Genomic DNA, 19,676 nt, shown 5'->3' with positions numbered 1-19,676 from the left:
TTTGGAGGGCTGGAGGAACAGGCCGGCATCACGTTTCCAGAAACAAGCCGCGCATAGTAGTACTAGTATTAAGTGGAAGCCTGCACTGAGCAGCAGACAGTGCGGATTTGACTTGACTGCAATTGCTTCCACCATCAGTCATCCTGAGCCAGGAAGCTGGCCTCGCAGCTACCGCAGCTTCCCCCCTGCAAAAGTGGAAGCTCTGAGCAGAGCCGCCTTCCTTACGTTTCTCACTTCTAAAGCAAAGTCTTGTGTGGGTCGATCTGATCAGTGTAGACTTTGTCACCTGTTTGCAGTTTAGCTGCAAAGGAGCCTAGGAATTTGATTTTCAGCTTTCACGCGGAGAAAGTTCTCCAAATAGAGAAAGGCTTTTCAAAAGAGGATGGGCAATTACAGATATGACAGATGTCCACTAGCGCTGCCTAGAATTCTATTGTGTGGATGAAGCACAATCGGTTCAACTATTTTAGATGATGGACCTCTAGGTGTTTTCCAATCTATATCTTTGGTGATACATATTGAATGACCTTGTACATGTCATTTTGCTTGTGTAAAATGGAATATAAATTCCTAGACGTAGAATTGCTAGATCAAAAGGTTCATTGTAATTCTTATGGATTTGCTAAATGGTCTCTGGATGTTACAGTGATCTGTGCTTCCTCTAGCAATGTACAAGTTCCTGATTTTTTGCCCAGAGTTTCTTCCCTGTTCAGATTCCATCTGAGCCAGAGTGGCAGGCTGGTACTCCTGGGGTGAGTTTTGGGCCTTGGGCCAAGAATGCTGACAAACCGGATCTGGGCCATGGCCTCTGCCAATATGGCCTGTATTTATCATCTGGGCTGGATTTGGCCTATAATTAATTATAGCTTTCTAGTCGTAAATTAAATTGCATCTTGGGGGATCTGAAAGGTAATGTAGCTTTCAAAATTGATACGCAACTTGGGAATAGCTTACATGTTGGGAGATCTTGGATCATTATGTGTTCACAAATGCAGGACATTTTCAAAGAACGGTTATAAAGATTTATAACACCGCTCACTTTTAAAAATAAAAAGCAAATAAGTGAAATAAGCCAGATAGAGAAAGACAAATATGGCATGGTATCTCATTTATACATGGAATAAAAAAAAATTCAAACTTACAGAAACAGTAGCATGGTGGTTGCCTGGGGCTGGGGGAAATGGGGAGAGGATGGTAAAAGGGTACAAACTTTCAGTTATAAGATGAATAAATTCTGGGGACCTAATGTCTAAGATGGTGACTATAGTGGATAACATTGCATTGTGTAATTGAAATTTCCTTAGAGAGTAGAACTTAAGTGTTCTCACCAAACCCCTCCACCAAAACCCACAAAAAGGTCAATATGTGAGGTGATGCGTTAACTGAATGGTGGGAATCCTTTCACAATGTATGTGTATCAAATCATCACTATGTACACTTTAAATACATGACAATTTTATTTGTCAATTATACCTTAAAGTTGAAAAAAAGCAAAATCTGATTTTTATTGCATAGATTTTCCTCATATCTGAAATATGGCATCCAATTGGTTGCTGTGGAAGTTTATTGTAGGAAGCCCTTGTTTGAAAGCTTCTGAAAAATTTAAACACATGTGTATGAATGGGTGGAGAATGGGGGAACCAATACACGTGTGCTCTTTTCTTCTAATGGAAGTGTTCACTCTTTAAGTTGGCATTTACTTAGTGTAGCTGATTATTTCAAGAAAATACCCTTTCTGCATGGCTCCTGAGGTTGTCTGCAAGGATATAAAAGTATAGCTCAGGGGGGCAGTGTGTTGTTATGTGGAGGTTGGTAACCCTTTCTGTAAAGGGCCTGGGAATAAATATTTTAGGCTTTGTAGGACAAGAGGCAAAATTGAGGACATTATGCAGGTACTTATATAACAAAAGAGAAAATAAACTTCCACAAACTTTTTATTGATGTAATTCAGAATATAATGAGTACAATTTTTTTTTTCGTAATGTGAGTCTACTCGTAAGAAGCCTGGACTTCTTTGGGGGATAACATTTTATCTAACAGGATTCCAAGTTAGTGTTCCATATCATCAAATTGATTGCAAATGTTCATCTGTAAAAATCATTCTCAGCTCATGGGCCATATAAAACCAGGCACTGGGCCAGGTTTGGCCCGTGAACAGTAGTTTTCCAATCTCTGATGTAATGGAAAGACCCTGAGCTTTGGACCCAGGCACATGTAGGATTGAGTACTGGCTCTGAATTTGTGACCTTGAGCATATCACTTAACTTTCTGAGTTGTGGTGTTTTATTAGTGCATAAAGTGGAGGTAATGACACCTACCTCATGGAATAAATATCATCCCCATCTTTCGGTGAGGTTGCATTAGGATTCCAGTTATGTAGATGTTGATGTAATTTAGCTAGACTTACTCAGAATTAGTATTTAACAGATTCAAAAGCTGAATTCTCCGGGGATAGAATATTCACGTGGTCGCAAAGTACTATGTGAAAACGTGTTTTGCAATGGAGAGGTCTGGCAGTTACCACCTTAACCAAATGGTCATGCTTGGCCATCAATGGTGGGATATTCTGACACTGTGTGCCCCTCACTGATGTGTACTTCTTGCTGTACCACAGTATCATCTGTGTGATGTTCTTGCCAGAAATGTTTGTTTTGAGTGTTATCACAAGGAAACAGACAAATCCAAAATGTGGAACATTCTGTAGGACTACTGGCCTGAACTCTTGAAAGGATTCCGAGTCATGAAGAACCGAGGAGGATTGTTCTAGATTATGAAAAGACTAAGGAGACATAAGATGAAAATATAATGCATGAACATTCATTAAGTCTTAGATCGGAAAAAGAAAATCCCGTTCTATAGGCCATTTTTAGGATAATTGAGGACATGAGTGGATGATACGTTGTATGGTAATACTGATTTGCTGGCCTAGGAGAGTATCTCTGTTCTTGGGAGGTGAACAATAAAAGTACTTATGGGTGGGGAGGGAGGGAGGAAGAAATGGGGGGGGAGGAAAAGTTGGTTTGTTTAGCGTTGGTCATTTGCTAGCATATTACTGAGTACAGTGCTTTCAATGGGAGATACGTAGTACATTTTAAAGTAATACTTTCAGGTATCAGTAGGCTTGTCTGTGAAAGCATGCCTAAGCACTGAATGTCTGCCCTCTCTTTAATAGTGTGGTGGTTTGGCTTAGCATATACTATGGTCTTTAGTGTTGGGTACAGATATGGCGCTTCATATTTTCTTGGGTAGCTCACCCAGGTGTCTCTGGGCTGAAGGTCCCCCTTGATTTTGAGAACATATAAATGAATAGGAAAGGAAAACCAGGATAGTTGGTGTGGCTCTTCAGCTATTTCCTGAGAGGCTGACGTACAACTTGTAAGCACATACTTCACATTCTCCTCTATGTTTCTGTTGTTGAGGGTGCCTACTAGGAGGCTGACATTCCCTGGGGGGTATGCTGAGTAGAAGGAGGCTCGGAGGAAGCAGCTGCAGTGGAGCGGGAGCACCGCTGGGGTGCTACGAGGCAGAGGACCGGGATAAAACATGGCGGAGACCTTTCCTCATGTTTTGACCCTAACCAGCCCCTCCTAGCCGAGAAGGGAAGGAGGGGAGAATAATATTCTGTTATATTCCTGCAGGAACTCTTAGGGCTATATAGTGTGAGCTGACTAAAGCCAATTTAGCAACCATATGTAGAAGTAATTACAAGATGAGAGAAAGGAGAACAATTCTGCAACCACAGGCTGTGAAAACTAATTAATTTAACAAACATTCATTGAGCGACTGAATATATAACAAGCACCTTAAAGTATGAGTCCTGGGGGATACAAATGATAAAGATATACTCTTGCTTTCTGTTGGGCATGTGGAGGGTAGGGGAAAGAGATGGTATCCAGTGGAGACAATGACCAAAATACCAATTTCACTATGTTATAAGCCTAGTGATGTGATGGAAAGGTAGCGAAAAGGGTTATAGGAATGCCGAAAACATGCCATATGGAATTGACTAAGGTTTCAAAGATAAGGTTGGTCTTGAGGTGATTTGAAGAATGAGTGTGGCAGGTAAAGAAGTTGGGAGACATCCAGCTTCCAGGCAGGGGACACACCAAGTGCCCAGAGCCCTGAATGGCTCTCATGTGTTGAGAGACGGTTGGCATCTGGAGTGACTGCAGCCTTAGATGCAGGGTGGGGAGGAGACAGACACAGTGTTGTTGGAAAGGTGGTTTGGGTCGATGGGAGTGCCTCAGAAGCCATGTTCAGGAGTCTGGGTTTTACAGGAAAAGGAACAAGGAGCCCTGGAAGCCCGTTTGAGTTGGGGTTGAGGTGGGGGGTTGGTCTTGTTGTAATAAGATGTTACGGAGTTGGAATGTGGAGGATGGCTTGTGAAGTTGCACGAGTCTGGGGGTATGACTTGAAGCAGTCAGCGTGTAAGCATAGACTCTGAACTTAGCCAGCTACAGTGGATAGAGAATAGAAAAGAGGGGTCCGTTGGTGCCCGTGTAGAATTCTTCCAACCCCTCCCACCAAGACTTTTTAAAATTTTAAATCTTTCTCAGGAAGTCTTTAAAAATACTTGAAAGGGAGAAGCTTACTCAAACCTTTGATCACTTCTGGAAATTTATTACATTTCAGCTCAGAAAGAGTATTATTTCAGGCAAACTGGAGCGGGTGTGGACTGATTACTCAGCACAGTCACTTAATCTTTCAGAATTAGGTAGGAGGGGAGCTATTTTAGTGGCCTTCAATCTTCTTCCAGAACTTTGTCCAGGTTCCTCCCCAATGGTCGGTGAATTTTTTCTGATTCTTATCCAGCACCCCGACAGTTTAGTGTACATCTGTAAGCTGTAAGGAAGTTGATTTCATCCATTTCTTTTTCATCTTTTGCTTTCCACCTGAGAAAACAAACACTGGTCCATAGGTTCTTGTTCTGTAGTAGAAATTTGCACAATGTGTAACCTAAGATGGATCCAGCTGAGAGTGTTACAGGTTTGGAGTTTAGACTCAAGAAGAGGAGTGGAATCTTTTCAATTTTTCTTTATTTTGAGAAAAGCTTGGCAACTTGGACTGCTTGAAAGAGCAGTTATATAAGATCTCTCCTGCTAATCGAAAACCTGGGATAAAGCACCGCCTTATTTTCTTTAGATTACATTAAAACATTTCTACCCACAATTTAGAGCTTTTTCCATGGAGAATTTAGACTTAGAACATTTTGAACCTTGATAAACAAACAAACTTTACAAAATTAACTTGCTTTTGGGATTGAGAAGTCTCAGGCTTACATATGCAAGTTCCAAAGGCTTATGATTAGTTTATCTTCCTTGTGGCTTGAATATTCCAGAAAGTTCTTGGCGTGTCTCTTGGAGGTTTAGTGTACAAAATGACTAATGCACTTACCTCACTTACGTGTGTATATTCTACATTGGCTACAAAGCAGTGATTCTGGTGGTATATGGGACCAAAGGACAGATTCCAGGGAAAAGAAGGCGGTTTACTAATGTCACATTTGGGTGCTACTCTCAAAGTACCATAGTGAATATTTTAGCAGCAATTTCAGTTGCCTTTAGTTAAGAGCTTTTCAGTTCTGTGTGGTGGTTACGGTAAAGGAACAACGGAAGGTTAACCTGATGCTAAATTAACGCTGACTGAAATATAGTTGTTAATTTGTTTGCATACCAAAGATTACAATTTCTTAATATTAGGAATTATTCTGCAATACAGCTGTATTTGTGTTGGAATTGCATTGTTGTTGGTGGTGTTTTTTTCTATGTATAGGCAAGCCTGTACCTGAAGGTGTATAATTTATTCACAATAAGGGATTGTATTGTAAAACTCAGTTTTTAGTTGTGAGGTTTGGTTCATTCACTTGATTAAGAATTTTTTGACTGTATCCTTGGGTCCTATCCTTGTGCTAGGAGATCTCTTGTCCTTTGAGAGAAGACATTTCAATGGGAGGCAGAGATAAACAGATAATTATAATGTGCTAAGTGCTGAAATAAACATTAAAAGCTTGAATGTGTAAAATTTCAAATGTATACAAAAGTACAGAGTGGGAGAATGAACCCCCATGAACCCATCATCCATTTTCAACAGTTCTCAACTCTTGGTCAGGCTTGTTTCACCCATACTCCCCACTACTCCTTTCCCCCCTTTATGAAGCAAGTCTAAGGCAATGTATCCTGTGATGGACACTTTCGAACATTTTAGTAGTCATGTAATACACTGGGAAAACAAACCGTACCTGGGGACTTGGGAAGGAGCTACAGGGAAGTGAAATCTAGTGGGGAAGGAGGTGTTCCAGTCTCAGGTGAGTGAGGTGGGACCCAACAATTACTGAATATTGCTAAGCATTGTGTTAGGTTCGTGTATTATATTATCTAATTTTTTTTCTCATAGTCGTCTTATGAAGGAGACAGCATCTCTGCATCTGAAGAAACTAGGTTTCAGGCAGATTAAATTAAGTTGCCCACAGTCATAAAACTGATTCGTTTCTTCATTGGTAAACCACCCTTGACTTTAAGGCTATTCAGTTTCCATCTTCTGCAGCATATGCACTAGATACAGAGATGGGAAAGGGCAAGATGTGTTTGGGAAGTAGGAGGAGCTGAATGCAGCTTCGGGATTGTGTGCATGTGAGTGTCACTGGGGTTGAAAGGAGAAAAGCCAGGTCCAGGTTGGGGAAGGACTTGCCTGCCATACTAAGGAGATATAATTTTGTCATCAGGATGGTGGGGATCCAGGCTGAGATGTCTTTAAGCATGAAAACAGCATTGCTGAATGAAAAATAAAGTTGCAAAGTAGTATATGATAGTCTATTTGTATAAAGTATTGAATAAACAACAGGAAAAACACAGGTTTGTGCTACATATATGCATGGAACATTTGTAGAAGAATATAGGTAGTGATTTTCTCTGAGGCATAGAAAGTGGGGGATGCTTTTTAGTTCTTCACTCCCACTTACTATGCATACTATTTGAACTTTTGAGTATCAATTACTTTGAAATAACTTAAAAAGTCATTGAATTTTTATTTGAAAACTACCAATAGGATATGTGTTAGTTTAAGGTCTGCAAATGAAAGATTGCAGTATCTTGAAAATATATGTGTGTATACTACTTCTTTTGTGTTCCTGTGAGCACTCAAGATGTAATTGTAATGCTCAGGAAATCATTTTGCCTGAGAACTTTAAAACTAATCACTTTTAATTTCAATCAACTAGGATCATCCACAGGTAGTGGTAATGACTAAGCTGTTCTCTTTTCACCCCAGTGACTTTCTAGACTTTGTACATGAGAATCCACCCCCTGAAAAAGTCACTCTCTTTTGTAAGAAGAGTAACAGCCATCCTTTGTCACCTTTATTTTTATCTCTGAAAGAGGAGGCATAATCACTCAGTCCTGAAACATCATGAGTAGGTAGAATTTAATTATCCAAATTGAAAACCTCCCTGTAAACTGGAGGAAAAAGAAACCAGGGTGTACATATAGGTCCTTCAGGGACTTTTACTTAGCTACCCTGTGAAATCCTTGAGATTTCATAATGTCTCTTGTCTCATTTTCCTGTTATGAAACGGGGTTTTCAGCATCATTTTTCTTGTCTGTTTTCAGATCACAGAACTGTGTGGTGCCAAGCGGGTTGGTTATTTTGGGCCAACACAGTTTTACGTTGCCTTGAAATTAATTGCTGCAGCACAGTCCGGCCTCCCTGTGCGGATCGAGAGTATTCAGTGTGGTAAGTAGCTCCCCTTTATACATTTTATTATCTACGATAGGTTCCTTATTTCTGAGAACCATTTTTAGTGGGTTGAAGGACTGTAGTATAAGCAGTTGTGGAATTTCTCCTTGCTTTTTCCAACTCTTCTCTAAACTAAAATAAGAAAACTGAGCAGGTATCTTAGGATTTTTTTTTTTTATGGGAAAAAAATTCAGAGAGTGACCTGAGATTAGTTCCCTTTAACTGACTTACTGTTAAAATAAATTTCATTCTTTAGCAGGAAGAGATGGGGGCAGGAATTCTAGAGCCTGTGGCAAAATAGTAACATTCAGTTTAATTTTCCACGCGAGGAATCTATAATGTCATTTAAGGCTCTTAGGGCCAAGGGGACCAGCGACTTGGAGAGCTTGTGTGAAACTGCCTCTTTTCTCTTTCTCTTGTCCCTGCCAGTCGTGTTAGGACCTGATCATCCTTTAATCCCCCAATTTCTGAAGCACTGTTCTGATGATTAGTACATACTTTGGGGCTACCAAAATTTTGGCAGAATAAATTTATCTTCTCAAAGTTTTGATTGAACATTTTCTTATCTTGCCATCTCTGCCCCCAACCCACGTATACTTGAGCACTTTCTACAAATTAAACAGGAAGCGAAGCCCCAAACTCCTACCATTATTTATATGCCTCGGTATTGTTACGGATCTGTGCGAAGGCGATTGATTATTCAAGAATGTGCTGGGTCCTCCGCTAATTCATTCTGATGCACGTCATTTTCATCTGTCCACGCAGCCGTGAGGAGCTTTTTCCTAGTCTCATTTTGAGATTCAAAACCACTCAACGGTTCATGCCCATCCTGTGAGTGGGGTCCCTGGTAGACCTCGAAGTGGGTTGAGGATTTATGGTTAGTCCATGGGAACCTTGTAGGACAGCTGGAGCTGAGAAGATTGTGATAGCTTGACTAGGGGAAACAAAGCCCTTTTACGCTCCCCATCTGGGGCTGTGATCATTCTGCTAATCTTTATTAAAGGCTTAGGGCATGACAGGCACTGTCTCCTTGAGTCCTTACAGCGTCCTACTAAATTAGGTATTTGTGTCAGTTTGCATTGCCTAGGATCAGCTGTGATAACTGACACCAAGGAAATCTCAGTGCCTTAACACAACAAAGGTTCGCTTCCTGACTCTCTAGGGCAGCTGCCTTCCACGCCCTCCATGCCCTCCACGTGGTGGCTCTGTGATCCTGGCTGCTTTGTCTTGTGGCACCTCCAACACAGCACCTGTTCCCATAATTTCCTCAACAGAGAAATAGTTTGTCACTATCTCTAGCAGTTAAATGCTTTGGCCTGGATGTGACTCACGTCATGTTACTGCTGCTCACAGAGCATTGGCCGGAACTTGTCACATGATCTAATGAACTGCAGAGCAGACTGGGGGAGATGTAATTCTCTCCTGTGCCTGCAAGGAGAGGAGGAGTGGTGATGGGTGAGCACTGGGGGTCTCCGCAGTGGTCCTGTTATCCCTATCTTACAGACGTGCCCGTTGAAGTTTAGGGGGCTTGAGTAACTTGCTAAGGATACAAGGTTAGTAGAGTTTGGAGCCAGGAGCTCAGCCTCCAGTTCCCAAGCTCTTTATTCCTATGCAGAGTAGTCTCTTCTTGATTGTTCTTTCTTTCAGTAACATGCTGACTGTAATCTGTAACTGGAATATTATTCTAGTGGGGAAAAAGCCTGACCCAAAAGGCACCCCTTGGTATTATATAATTTGGTTCTTTGAAACAGGTTTCTTGATGGAACATTATTTCAGCGGCAGGTTTGTGTTTGTTGCTACAAGACATAGCAGTCCCTGTTGTAAGTTCCTTGCTGTGATTAAACTTACATCACACTGAGTTTGAATTTGTAGTGGGCCCTGTGAGTTTCCACCATTGTAAATGGTCATTAAGCTTTATCGTAGTATTGTCCAACTTTACCTTCTGGAAAAGTTGGAGCTGCTTTGTTGTATACAAGAATATACAAGAATAAACTTCTGACACTTTTGTTGCTTATTTTAAGTTAGGCTGAAGCCTTTTGACTTGATTTGTGCCCAGATTTACAATTCAGTTTCCTGCGGGGTGAGGGGGAAAAAGGGGAAGGATTGTCTAAATTAACACTTGTGTACAGGATTGACACTTTTTCACAAATACAGGGCTTTCTTGGTTGTATTTTATTAATCCTGGTGTCTTTTACCTCTGAGGGTTTAAGTATACTCAGCGTTAATTCTGAATTTTCTTCCTTCATTTAAAGATTTATTAAATAAAAGTTATTTGCAGTCAGTGTATGTTGAGTAAGAATCAGGGCAAGATTGGGCCAGATTTTGAGTTGCCACTTAGGATTTTCCAATTTGTTGCTTGAAATCCATTAGCTTAATGTGTGATGACACAAACTTTGAAGGCCAAAGAGACGGCTCTCTGAGAACCTGATCTGAATGGCTGTGGTAGCCCCATCACACCCAGGGATTTGCGAGTTCACCCTTACTTCTGGAAAAGTCGGCCATTACTCCATGATTGACGTGCGCCTGTGTGTATATGTGTGTTAACCTCTAACCTCTAGCCTTTCCCATTTCGAGAAATGCCACCACCATGCACAGTGCTCAAGCCAGGAACCTAGAAGTCATCCTTGACTCCCCCTTTTCCCTCGCTTCCTAGTATAATCCATCAAAAGTCTTGGCACGTGGCTCCAGTCCCCTCCCGGCTCCCTTCATCTCTCTGCCCCTACTAGACCAGGCCACCTTCAGCCACTCACCTGGATACCACAGTGGTTTTGTCATTGGTTTCCTGGCCTCCTCTCTTCTCTACTCCAGTTTCTTTCCCCACACAGCAGTAAGAGTGGTCTTTTCAAAATACCCATCCGCTCATTTTGTCCTCCTCCTTAAAACCCTCCAGTGGTTTGCTATTGGAGATTGTACCAAATTCAAAGTCCCTGCACTGATCTGATAGCCCTGCATGATCTAGTCTCTGCCTATTTCTCTATCCTCATGTCAGTCCTCTCTCCCATGCTTGTAATCTGTCCCCCAGCCTCACTGGTCTTCTAGCCATTTCTGAGCCATCTCTTTCCTGGGGCAGGAAACATCATGTTATCTCAAGGTCTTGGGTTCCTAGTGGTCTGCCCCCCTCTCCTTCCCATGGCTGGCTCCTCCTCCTCATCCTTCAGGATTCAGGGACTGTCCCCACTGTCCTATCTAAAGTAGGTCTTGTGAAATTAATTCATTAATGAAGGGACCAGCGCATAGTAAAGCTGGTTCAAGAAAGTATAAGAGAGTCAGGAGTATTTAGAATCATGGAAAGAACATGGCTGGAATAAGATTGCTAAATTACACATAAAATTGATTAATGTCCTTTAGGGCAATAAAACTGGGACTTGGTTATTATACTCTTTTCTAAGATGAAATTCATTTTTATTGCCATTAGATACAAATGAGCTAACAGTTTTCTACAAGTTAATCTGTACCCTTTCAGAATTGTGAAACGTCTAATCAAGAATAAACAGTGAAAACAAAAGTATCCCTAGGGAGGTAGGAAATCCTTGGACAGCCCGGTGGATGATGCTTCTGTGTAACAGTCGCCTCCCTACTTCATCCTCTCTCAGCATTTGCTCCTTCAGAACACTTTTATTAGCGTTTATAAATACTCCTTCACCGGTTTGACTAACTTTTTTGTCTGTCTTCTCCACTAGTCTGAAAGCTTACCTAAGGGGAAGAGGAAGGCTCTGGTACCAGATCCCGTGGTGCAGGGGCATTGTGGGCACTCAGGGCATGTTTGTTGAAGGAGTGAATGAATGATGAGATAAATGCTTATGTGTGGGGAGTTAGTCTTAATCATCTGTCACTCTTCAAGCTTCAACAGCTGAAATTCAGATTCACCTGGAATTCCTGAGGAACTCTTACAGAAGTCATCTTTCTCAGGCCCTGGGTCCCAACCTTGTCTGCACTTGAGAATCATCTAGAGAGCCTTAAATGCAAAGCAGATAGATAGACAGACAGACAGACAGATAGGTATATAAGACAGAGGTCCCTGGGGCCACCCTCAGAAATTCTAATTTAATTAGTGTAAGGAATGGCCTGAGTGTCAGGAGTTTTAAGAGCTCCTTGAGGTGATTCTTATGTAAAGCCAGGGTTGAGAGTGACTTCTAACTAGAGCGAAGTGGAACATTTTCAAGAGCTTTGCTTCAACTATGAGTACATATTTGGTTATACTCAGGCCTGAAGTGGGGTGAGGCAAGGGGTGCCCAGAGTGCATGATTTAAGGGGGCACTCACTCTCAGGGCCGTGCAAGTACTGACTCTGCATTTACATGGGCCTGAGAGTGAGTGCCTCCTTAAATATTGGCACTAGGCATATCTAGCTTCACCCTAGTCAGAGCCATTGGGGAGCTTACAAATGCTGACCATTGACTTCTTTTTCCCCTCAAGTAGACCTCAGGAGTAGAGTTGTTCTCTCGTGGGCAGATCAGGGTGCAAATTATTCATGTGATCTTGTTCCATCTTTTCAGATCCTTGTTGCAGACTGAGCTGAAACAAATACCTTTCTGAGAATTGAACCAGAGGATTAGCTTATATTTGATTTATAATACGGTAGTAAGAATCTAGATTTTCTTTTCTCTTGCCTTTTTTTTTTTCTTTTGAAGTCCGTTCCTGCCTTGGGTGCTGGACAGCTGCCGAGGTTGGGAAACATTAAAGCATTAAACATGGCAGCCATCCTCTCTTTAGGAGAGTCTTGGTTTAATTTTCCAGATTGGTTATTCTATTTATGTCTCTTGGGCCCTTGGCTGATTGATCACGCAGGGATTTGTCATATTGCCTACTTCTTTGAATCAAATGTGGACATAACAACTAAAAATAAACATGATGTGGATATTAGAGAACCAGGGGCCTTCTTTGCCTGGGGAGCTGGGATACTTGCTTGCTGTTGCTAAGATGTTTTCTGGCTTTAGCACAACATCAATCATTGGAATTGCAGCTGTGTTTTTGGAATAGAGAGTTGATGGAAGCACAAAGGCACACTGATGAGTATTATCCTGAACGATGGGTACAGATGCAAATCATTATGCGTAATTCATAATATTATCCCCATTTTTGGAGTTCTTTGTGTTGTGTGTGATTTGCTGTGCTGAGAACTAGACGTGTGCCAAAGCATCATTTCTGTGTTCAGAATAGTTTTGTCAGATTTGAACGATAAGTAAATATACCAGACTGTTGCATTTCAGTTCTCTGTAGCATTGTGAGTGTGGCTAATGGGTTTGACAGTGGAATCTGGCTGAGTATTGGACTAATTGCTTTAACTTGATACCATTTTCCTTATTCCATTATGAAAAGACAACTGGAGATTGAGTGTGAAAACCCTTTAAGGAATGACATAGGGTGAGAAACTGTTCTACCCAGGAAGCTTGCCCTAGGAATGAGGGACCTTTCTGTAGGTCAGTAGCACTGGGCACTGACTGAGTAAGAGCCAGCTCTGCCACAGGTGAGCTGTGTGATGCTGGGGATGTCACTTAGCTTCTTCGTGTCTGTTTCCACATCTGTAAAAGAAGGCTAATCGTAGTTTTACTTTGTCGGCTGTTGTGAAGATTAAATGAGTTAATATTTGTAGATCTTAATACAGTGTCTGGCATAGAAGAAGCACAGTATAAGTTTTGCCTGCTACCATTTGTCCCTTATTGTATTTATATAATATGACACCATTTTTCTTGGTGCTGGACTAAAGGCTAAAGTGTACGATGAGTCCAAAACCTGAATTAGTTCTGCGATGGTTTGGATGGCATTTAAAAATGTTCAGTCAGAACACCGTGGTAAAACTGTAGCATTTTTCTATCTTGACATTATTATAGGGGTCCTCATTGTGTCAAAGGAAAAATTTAATCTATATTTAGTGTTCTGTAAGTTTTCCTCAAATGTGATTCATTTTTTTTTTTTGGCCATTGAGTTCCCCTTTTTGCAGTTTTAAAATAAAGTCTCAATGAGCTTCTCTGATTCTGGTCCTAAAGAATTGCCGCTGCCTCGCTTTACGATGTCAAAGACCGATGGGGAGATACGATTTGGGAACCCAGCTGAGCTGCATGGAACTACGGTTCAGATTCCATATTTAATCTCGGAAAAAAATACCTTCAAAAGAATGGATGATGAGGACAAGCAGGTAAACAGTCTGATCAGGCATGTCCATTTGATTCTGACCGTGAAACTTCACATAGCAGTGCCTTATATCTGCTGTCAAGCTTCCAGCAAATCTCACCATCTGGAATACAATTACAGACTGGGAAGTGAGCCAGTGAAGTTTCCTTGTAGCAAGAAAAACGCTGGTGCATAGGAACTACCATGAGCCACCCATGGGCCCCTTAGAGCCCCCCTTCATGTAGAATTGTGTCCAAAGGAAGGCTACTGATTTAGCACACTTATTTGGTTTCTCTAATTCAGCGTTTCCAAATGGGTTCTTTGAAATGTAACTTCTAGGAGTTTTTTGTTTGTTTTGTTTTTCTTTTTATAAATTTTTTATTAGACATTTACACACCCCTCATAAAGTGATAACCCCCGCAATCTACTACCCCTCTGACATCGTACATAGCTATTACAATACCACTGACTGTATTCCCTATACTGTACTTTACATCTCGCTTATGTATGTGTGTGTGTGTGTGTGTGTGTGTATTTAATTATAGTTGACATTCAGTATTTTATATCACCTTCAGGTGTGTATAGCGCAGAGGTTAGGCATCTACACAATCTATGAAGTGACCCCCCCCCAATAAGTCCAGTACCTGTCTGCCACCCTACATAATCTATACAGCATTTTTTATTATATTCCCCATACTGTATTTCACATCCCTGTGACTATTTTTTGACTACCAATTTGTACTTCCCGATCCCTTTACCTTCTCTCCCATGCATCACCCAACCCCCTTCTTGTTTAGCAGCCATCAGTTTTTTCTCTGTATCTTTGAGTCTATTTCTGTTTCGTTTGCTCATTTATACTGTTCTTTAGATTCAACATATAAGTGAGAGTATATGGTATTTGTCTTTCTCAGTCTGACTTACTTCACTTAGCCTAATACCCTCTAGGTCCATCCATGTTGTAAATGGTGAATTTTTTGATGGCAGAGTAATATTCCACTGTATAAATGTACCACAATTTCTTTATCCAATTGTCTGTTGATGAGCATTTCGGTTGCTTCCATATCTTGGCTATTGTAAATAGCGCTGCAGTAAACATAGGGGTGCATGTATTTTTTCGAATTAGTGTTTTAGATTTCTTTGGATAAATACTCAGGAGTGGATGTAACTTTTAGGAGTTTTTAACAGGTCCTGTCCAAAAAAGTCTGGAGAAAAGATTTCTCTGGTTTAAATATGTTTGGAGAATGATGCTTCATACTCTATACTTGAGGGAAGACTAAATCCTCAGGCTTGGAGATTCACAGTTTATATATTAGTAAATTAAATGTCCTGAAAAGTCCTGCAATAAAGAGACCTGGCAATCTGCATTTACTAAACTTCTTTCACCAGGGAATCCTTTCTTGGGGAGCATGTTTGGAATGCCATCCTGGGAACTGCTGCCATTACATATTTAGCAGCTTAGGAACAAGAATGGGGGGATGGGCTTTTAAAATAAGACCACTAATTGTAATAGGCAGTGATTGGTAGACAGAAGTGTAAAATTCCAGAAGAGTGAGCCTGTCAAGAAGAGGTAAATAGTCTTACACTTTAGTAAACCCTGAGGGCATCAAGATATAGCACATACTTCTAATAAAGATACTGAGTCATGCAGAAAAGTCAAATTATATTCAATATAATATTTTCTGTATGGCAAATAAATTTGTTATATTTTAGGAAGATGAATCAAAATGTTTTTAATATATGTGCTGGTGAAGCGAGCACTAAAATGTTTTTAAAATGCAATATAATTAAAGGATTAAGTCAGAAAACTAACTTCTGTGGCTCACTCTGATAATGCTGGATCTATGAGGTGTTCCTGTGGAAGTTTTATATTTATAGTTAAATGAGGTATAGCATATCCGATGTTAAATAACTCTATGTACTGTGACTTTCATAATTCTGATACATTTTAAACTAGTTCTTCAGTGATATATATATATATATATATATATATATATATATATATATATATATATATGGAGTATAGGTATCTTCAGTCAACGCTCTTTGGCGTGTTTTCCCACCAGCATCTGTGGAGGAAGGAGGGTCCACTATACCAGGATGGTTGATGCCCTGGAAACTTTCCAGGCCCCTTCCCCTGGCTGCATGATTAAGAAAATATGGGGAATATAATCAAGAATGTTATAAAGATTAGGTAGGGTGCCAGATGGGCACTGGACTTATTGGGGGGATTAATTCATAGACTGTGTAGATGCCTGCCTACTGCGCTGCACATCTGAAACTGAAGTACAGTAATATTGAATGTCACATACATTCATACATACATATATATAGTAGTCACGGGATGTAAGGTACCGCATAGGGAATATAGTCAATGGTATAGTAACAGCTATGTATGATGCCAGAGGGGTAGTAGATTACGGAGTTATCACTTTGTGAGGGGGTAAATGTCTAACTAGTATGTTGTTTTGTACACCTGAAACTAATAAAATAAAAAAGCACATCTTTTTTTTTAAATTAAATTCATTGGGGTGACAATTGTTAGTGAAATCACATAGATGTCAGGTGTACAATTCTGTAATGCATCATCTATAAATCCCATTGTGTGTTCACCACCCAGAGTCAGTTCTCCTTCCATCACCATATATTTGATCCCCCTTACCCTCATCTTCCTCCCTCCACCACCTTACCCTCTGGTAACCACTAAACTATTGTCTGTGTCTATGAGTATTTGTTTCTCATTTGTTTGTCTTGTTCCTTTGTTGTTTTTGGTTTATATACCACATATCAGTGAAATCATAGGGTTCTCTGCTTTTTCTGTCTGACTTATTTCGCTTAGCATTATACTGTCAAGATCCATCCATGTTGTCACAAATGTTCCTATATCATCTTTTCTTACCGCCGAATAGTATTCCATTGTGTATATATACACTACACTTTTGCTTCAGGCTGGGTTTATGCTAGGCCCACCCAATAGTAGGTATGAGCTAAAACTTCAAAGCAAATGCTCTTTTCTTGAAAAAGAGTGTTAATCAGTGTCTCAGTTTGCATAATTTTTAGACTAGTAGCACCTATATAGTGTCTTTGTTGATAAAACGTACTGTTGATACTTGGGTACTCCAAAGTTACCAGTCTATTAGTAACATTAAAAAAAAAATGGAAGGAAACCCAGTACCGTGTTTCCCCGAAAATAAGACCTAGCCGGACCATCAGCTCTAATGCATCTTTTGGAGCAAAAATTAATGTAAGACCCGGAATAATATATTGTATTATACTTGGTCTTATATTAAAATAAGACTGGGTCTTATATTAATTTTTGCTCCAAAAGACACATTAGAGCTGATGGTCCTGCTAGGTCTTATTTTCGGGGAAATATGGTAGCAGAGTAAGGTTGCTTACCTTGAGGAGGGTCCAGCATCAAGTTCACATTTGAATTAAGATTCGAATTGTAGTGCATTTAAAGCTCCATCCGAGTGTTTTGCAATCTCTCAGTGCAAAAAAAAAAAAAAAAAAAAAGGAAAGAAAAAAAAAGCTGACATTTTACTTGGCATAGTGAGCTCCAAGAATATTTAAGCATTTTAAATATTTTTTTTTCACTCTTTTAGGTATTTATTCAAGTTATACACATTTGTTGAAAAACATCCAAGAGTTAGCCACCTCAGTCTTATTTATCTGTGCAATCTTGTTGATGCCTCATGGTGGTGAACACATAATGGGATTTATAGATGATGTCATTTTAAATATTTTTAATACCCATATTTGCTGGAAGACTTGATAAGTGTCAATGCAGGAAATAGGGGCTTTTATTAATGAATGAATATTGAGTCTATCCACAAAGAGATCAAAATTGGGGAGTATGAACATTAGTTCATGTAATCAGTGTCTTTTATTTTCCAAAGGAAAATATGATTGGAATATCACTGAAAATGTTCCAGGCTTGTTTTAGTAATTCAGGCACCTGAGCGCGGGTGAGACTTTATTCTCTGGGAGACTTTTGACTCTTCAGACACTGCTTTTTAACCCAGCTGTATTTTTGAGAAAACATTTTCTCCATTTGCTAAATCAGCCGGCTCAGCAGCAGTAGAGTTGCATTATATGTACTTCATAACTGCGGCTCAGGGCGCCAGGCTTCTCGCGTGATCGCTTCTGAACTCTGCTCTGGTTCTTTGAAGCAGGAAACACAGTCTCCCACGATGTCACCCCTCGCTTCCCCTCCTTCTTCCCCGCCTCATTACCAGAGGGTGCCCTTGAGCCATGGCTACAGCAAACTGCGGAGCAGCACGGAGCAGATGCATTCAGGTAAGAGCCCATCTCAGGGCCAGCTGTCCTAGGTGGGGTTAGAGACTCTTTAATCTATCAGGCAGCGATGCCACCAGCTGCTGAATCTCCGGACTTAATTACCTCTGTGTTTGGAAACCTAGCTCAGTTTCATTTTATACTCTCCAGGGTTTTTCTTTTTTTTAAATGAAACATATCTTAGTGATGCCTTGTTCTCCGGTCCTACAAACTAGTTCATCTTTAGACTTGTAAACAATGATTTAGATCATTTAATCCTTCATATACAGATTTCATTACACAAGAACATGGCATAGTAAGAGTCTGTACTGTTTTGGAATTGTTATTCCTTTTCTGCAAATGTACCAAACATATTTATATAGTAGCTGCTTTTATGAAACTACTTTAAAAATACAACTCTGCAAAAGCAAGGGTTGATTCAGTCTTTAAAGACCGATCACATAAGTGAAAATATTTAGCTCTTGTGTTTAGGAATAAGAATAAGGGAAATGCTCGGGGAAACACGTCACACATTTCTCGGTGTGCCCAGGTGTGGGCTTGCCCGCTTGCCCACACGTGTGCTGTGCTGGCCACACTGCTGGGAAAACACGGTAGTTGGTTGTGAGGATGGCTTGCAGCGTTGGTGGCCTGGGCTGCAGTGCTGAAACTCCATAAATTCACCACAGCATCCTGTCCTCCTGGGGCTCAGGCTCCTAGTTTAAGGTCTGACCAATTAGAGGTATTCTAGAATTGGACATTCGTAACCCCCCTTTTTATTTTGCGGGCTGTGGTTGAAAATGACCCAGTTTCTGCAGGTTTTTGCTGCATTGAAAATAGCAGTGACTTCTAGACGGACACAGATATATAATGTGTGCTAGGCTGGACTAGAGAGAGGCTGTGATCTTGCAGAGAGAAGCAGGTGTGAAATAATGGAAAAATCTTTTGATTGGAATCAGAAGGTGTGGGTTTATGTGACTCGCTATGTGACCTTGGGCAAGCCATTTAACTGCTGTGAAGCATGTGGTAAGGACTAGTGAGAGCATGAGGATCAAATCTGATTAGAAATTAAGTCCTTTGCAGATGCAAGATAGTATTGTTCATGGATAGCAACAAGAAATCACTCTCCTGAAACGTGAACATCCCACTGGCGTCTGCAAAATAGCAGGGTTGAGAAGTCTTCATTTTCCTCTCATAGCCTCTCCTGCACGATTTTCCTGTTTTTACAAGTGGCTTCTTTTTTTATTCCTAATCTTATTCGTCCTTAGAAGTTGGAGTCCTGTGCCTAGCACGGTGCCTGGTTTTTGGTTTTTAATTCACAGGTGAGTCATTTTTTTGTTCTACTGCATCAGTCTGTCACCAAGATCTACCCTATCTTTTTTGACATTCCTGAAAAAAACTCGTCTGTATTCATTCTATTTCATGCCCCATTCTCTTCTCATCCCATTCAAACTGGGCTCCCGTTCCCCCAGATGCAAGGAAACAACCCGTTTCTCTCCATCTTCATTGCCTCTTAGCAGCCTCTGTCAAGGTGGTCCATGCCTTTCTTCTTTTTTTAAGTGAGGT

At 40.6% G+C, this 19,676-nt stretch overlaps 1 protein-coding gene across 8 annotated transcripts in view; it reads left to right on the top strand.

The window, feature by feature from the left end:
• REPS2 (RALBP1 associated Eps domain containing 2) overlaps positions 1 to 19,676 on the top strand; it is a 199,149-nt gene that overhangs the window by 38,761 nt on the left and 140,712 nt on the right. For 4 of the 8 annotated variants that reach the window (XM_081043421.1, XM_081043425.1, XM_081043427.1 and 1 more), the window contains exons 2-4: positions 7,605 to 7,728; positions 13,718 to 13,866; positions 18,011 to 18,137. In XM_081043421.1, the coding sequence (XP_080899547.1) occupies positions 7,605 to 7,728; positions 13,718 to 13,866; positions 18,011 to 18,137 (400 nt within the window). The remainder of the gene's footprint in view (positions 1 to 7,604; positions 7,729 to 13,717; positions 13,867 to 18,010; positions 18,138 to 19,676) is intronic. The other 4 variants (XM_081043426.1, XM_081043422.1, XM_081043428.1 and 1 more) reach the window with 1 other exon arrangement.

This window comes from Rhinolophus hipposideros (assembly GCF_964194185.1).
Source record: "Rhinolophus hipposideros genome assembly, chromosome: X".
Lineage (NCBI taxonomy): Eukaryota > Metazoa > Chordata > Mammalia > Chiroptera > Rhinolophidae > Rhinolophus > Rhinolophus hipposideros.
This window is presented reverse-complemented; position numbering and strand designations above follow the sequence as displayed.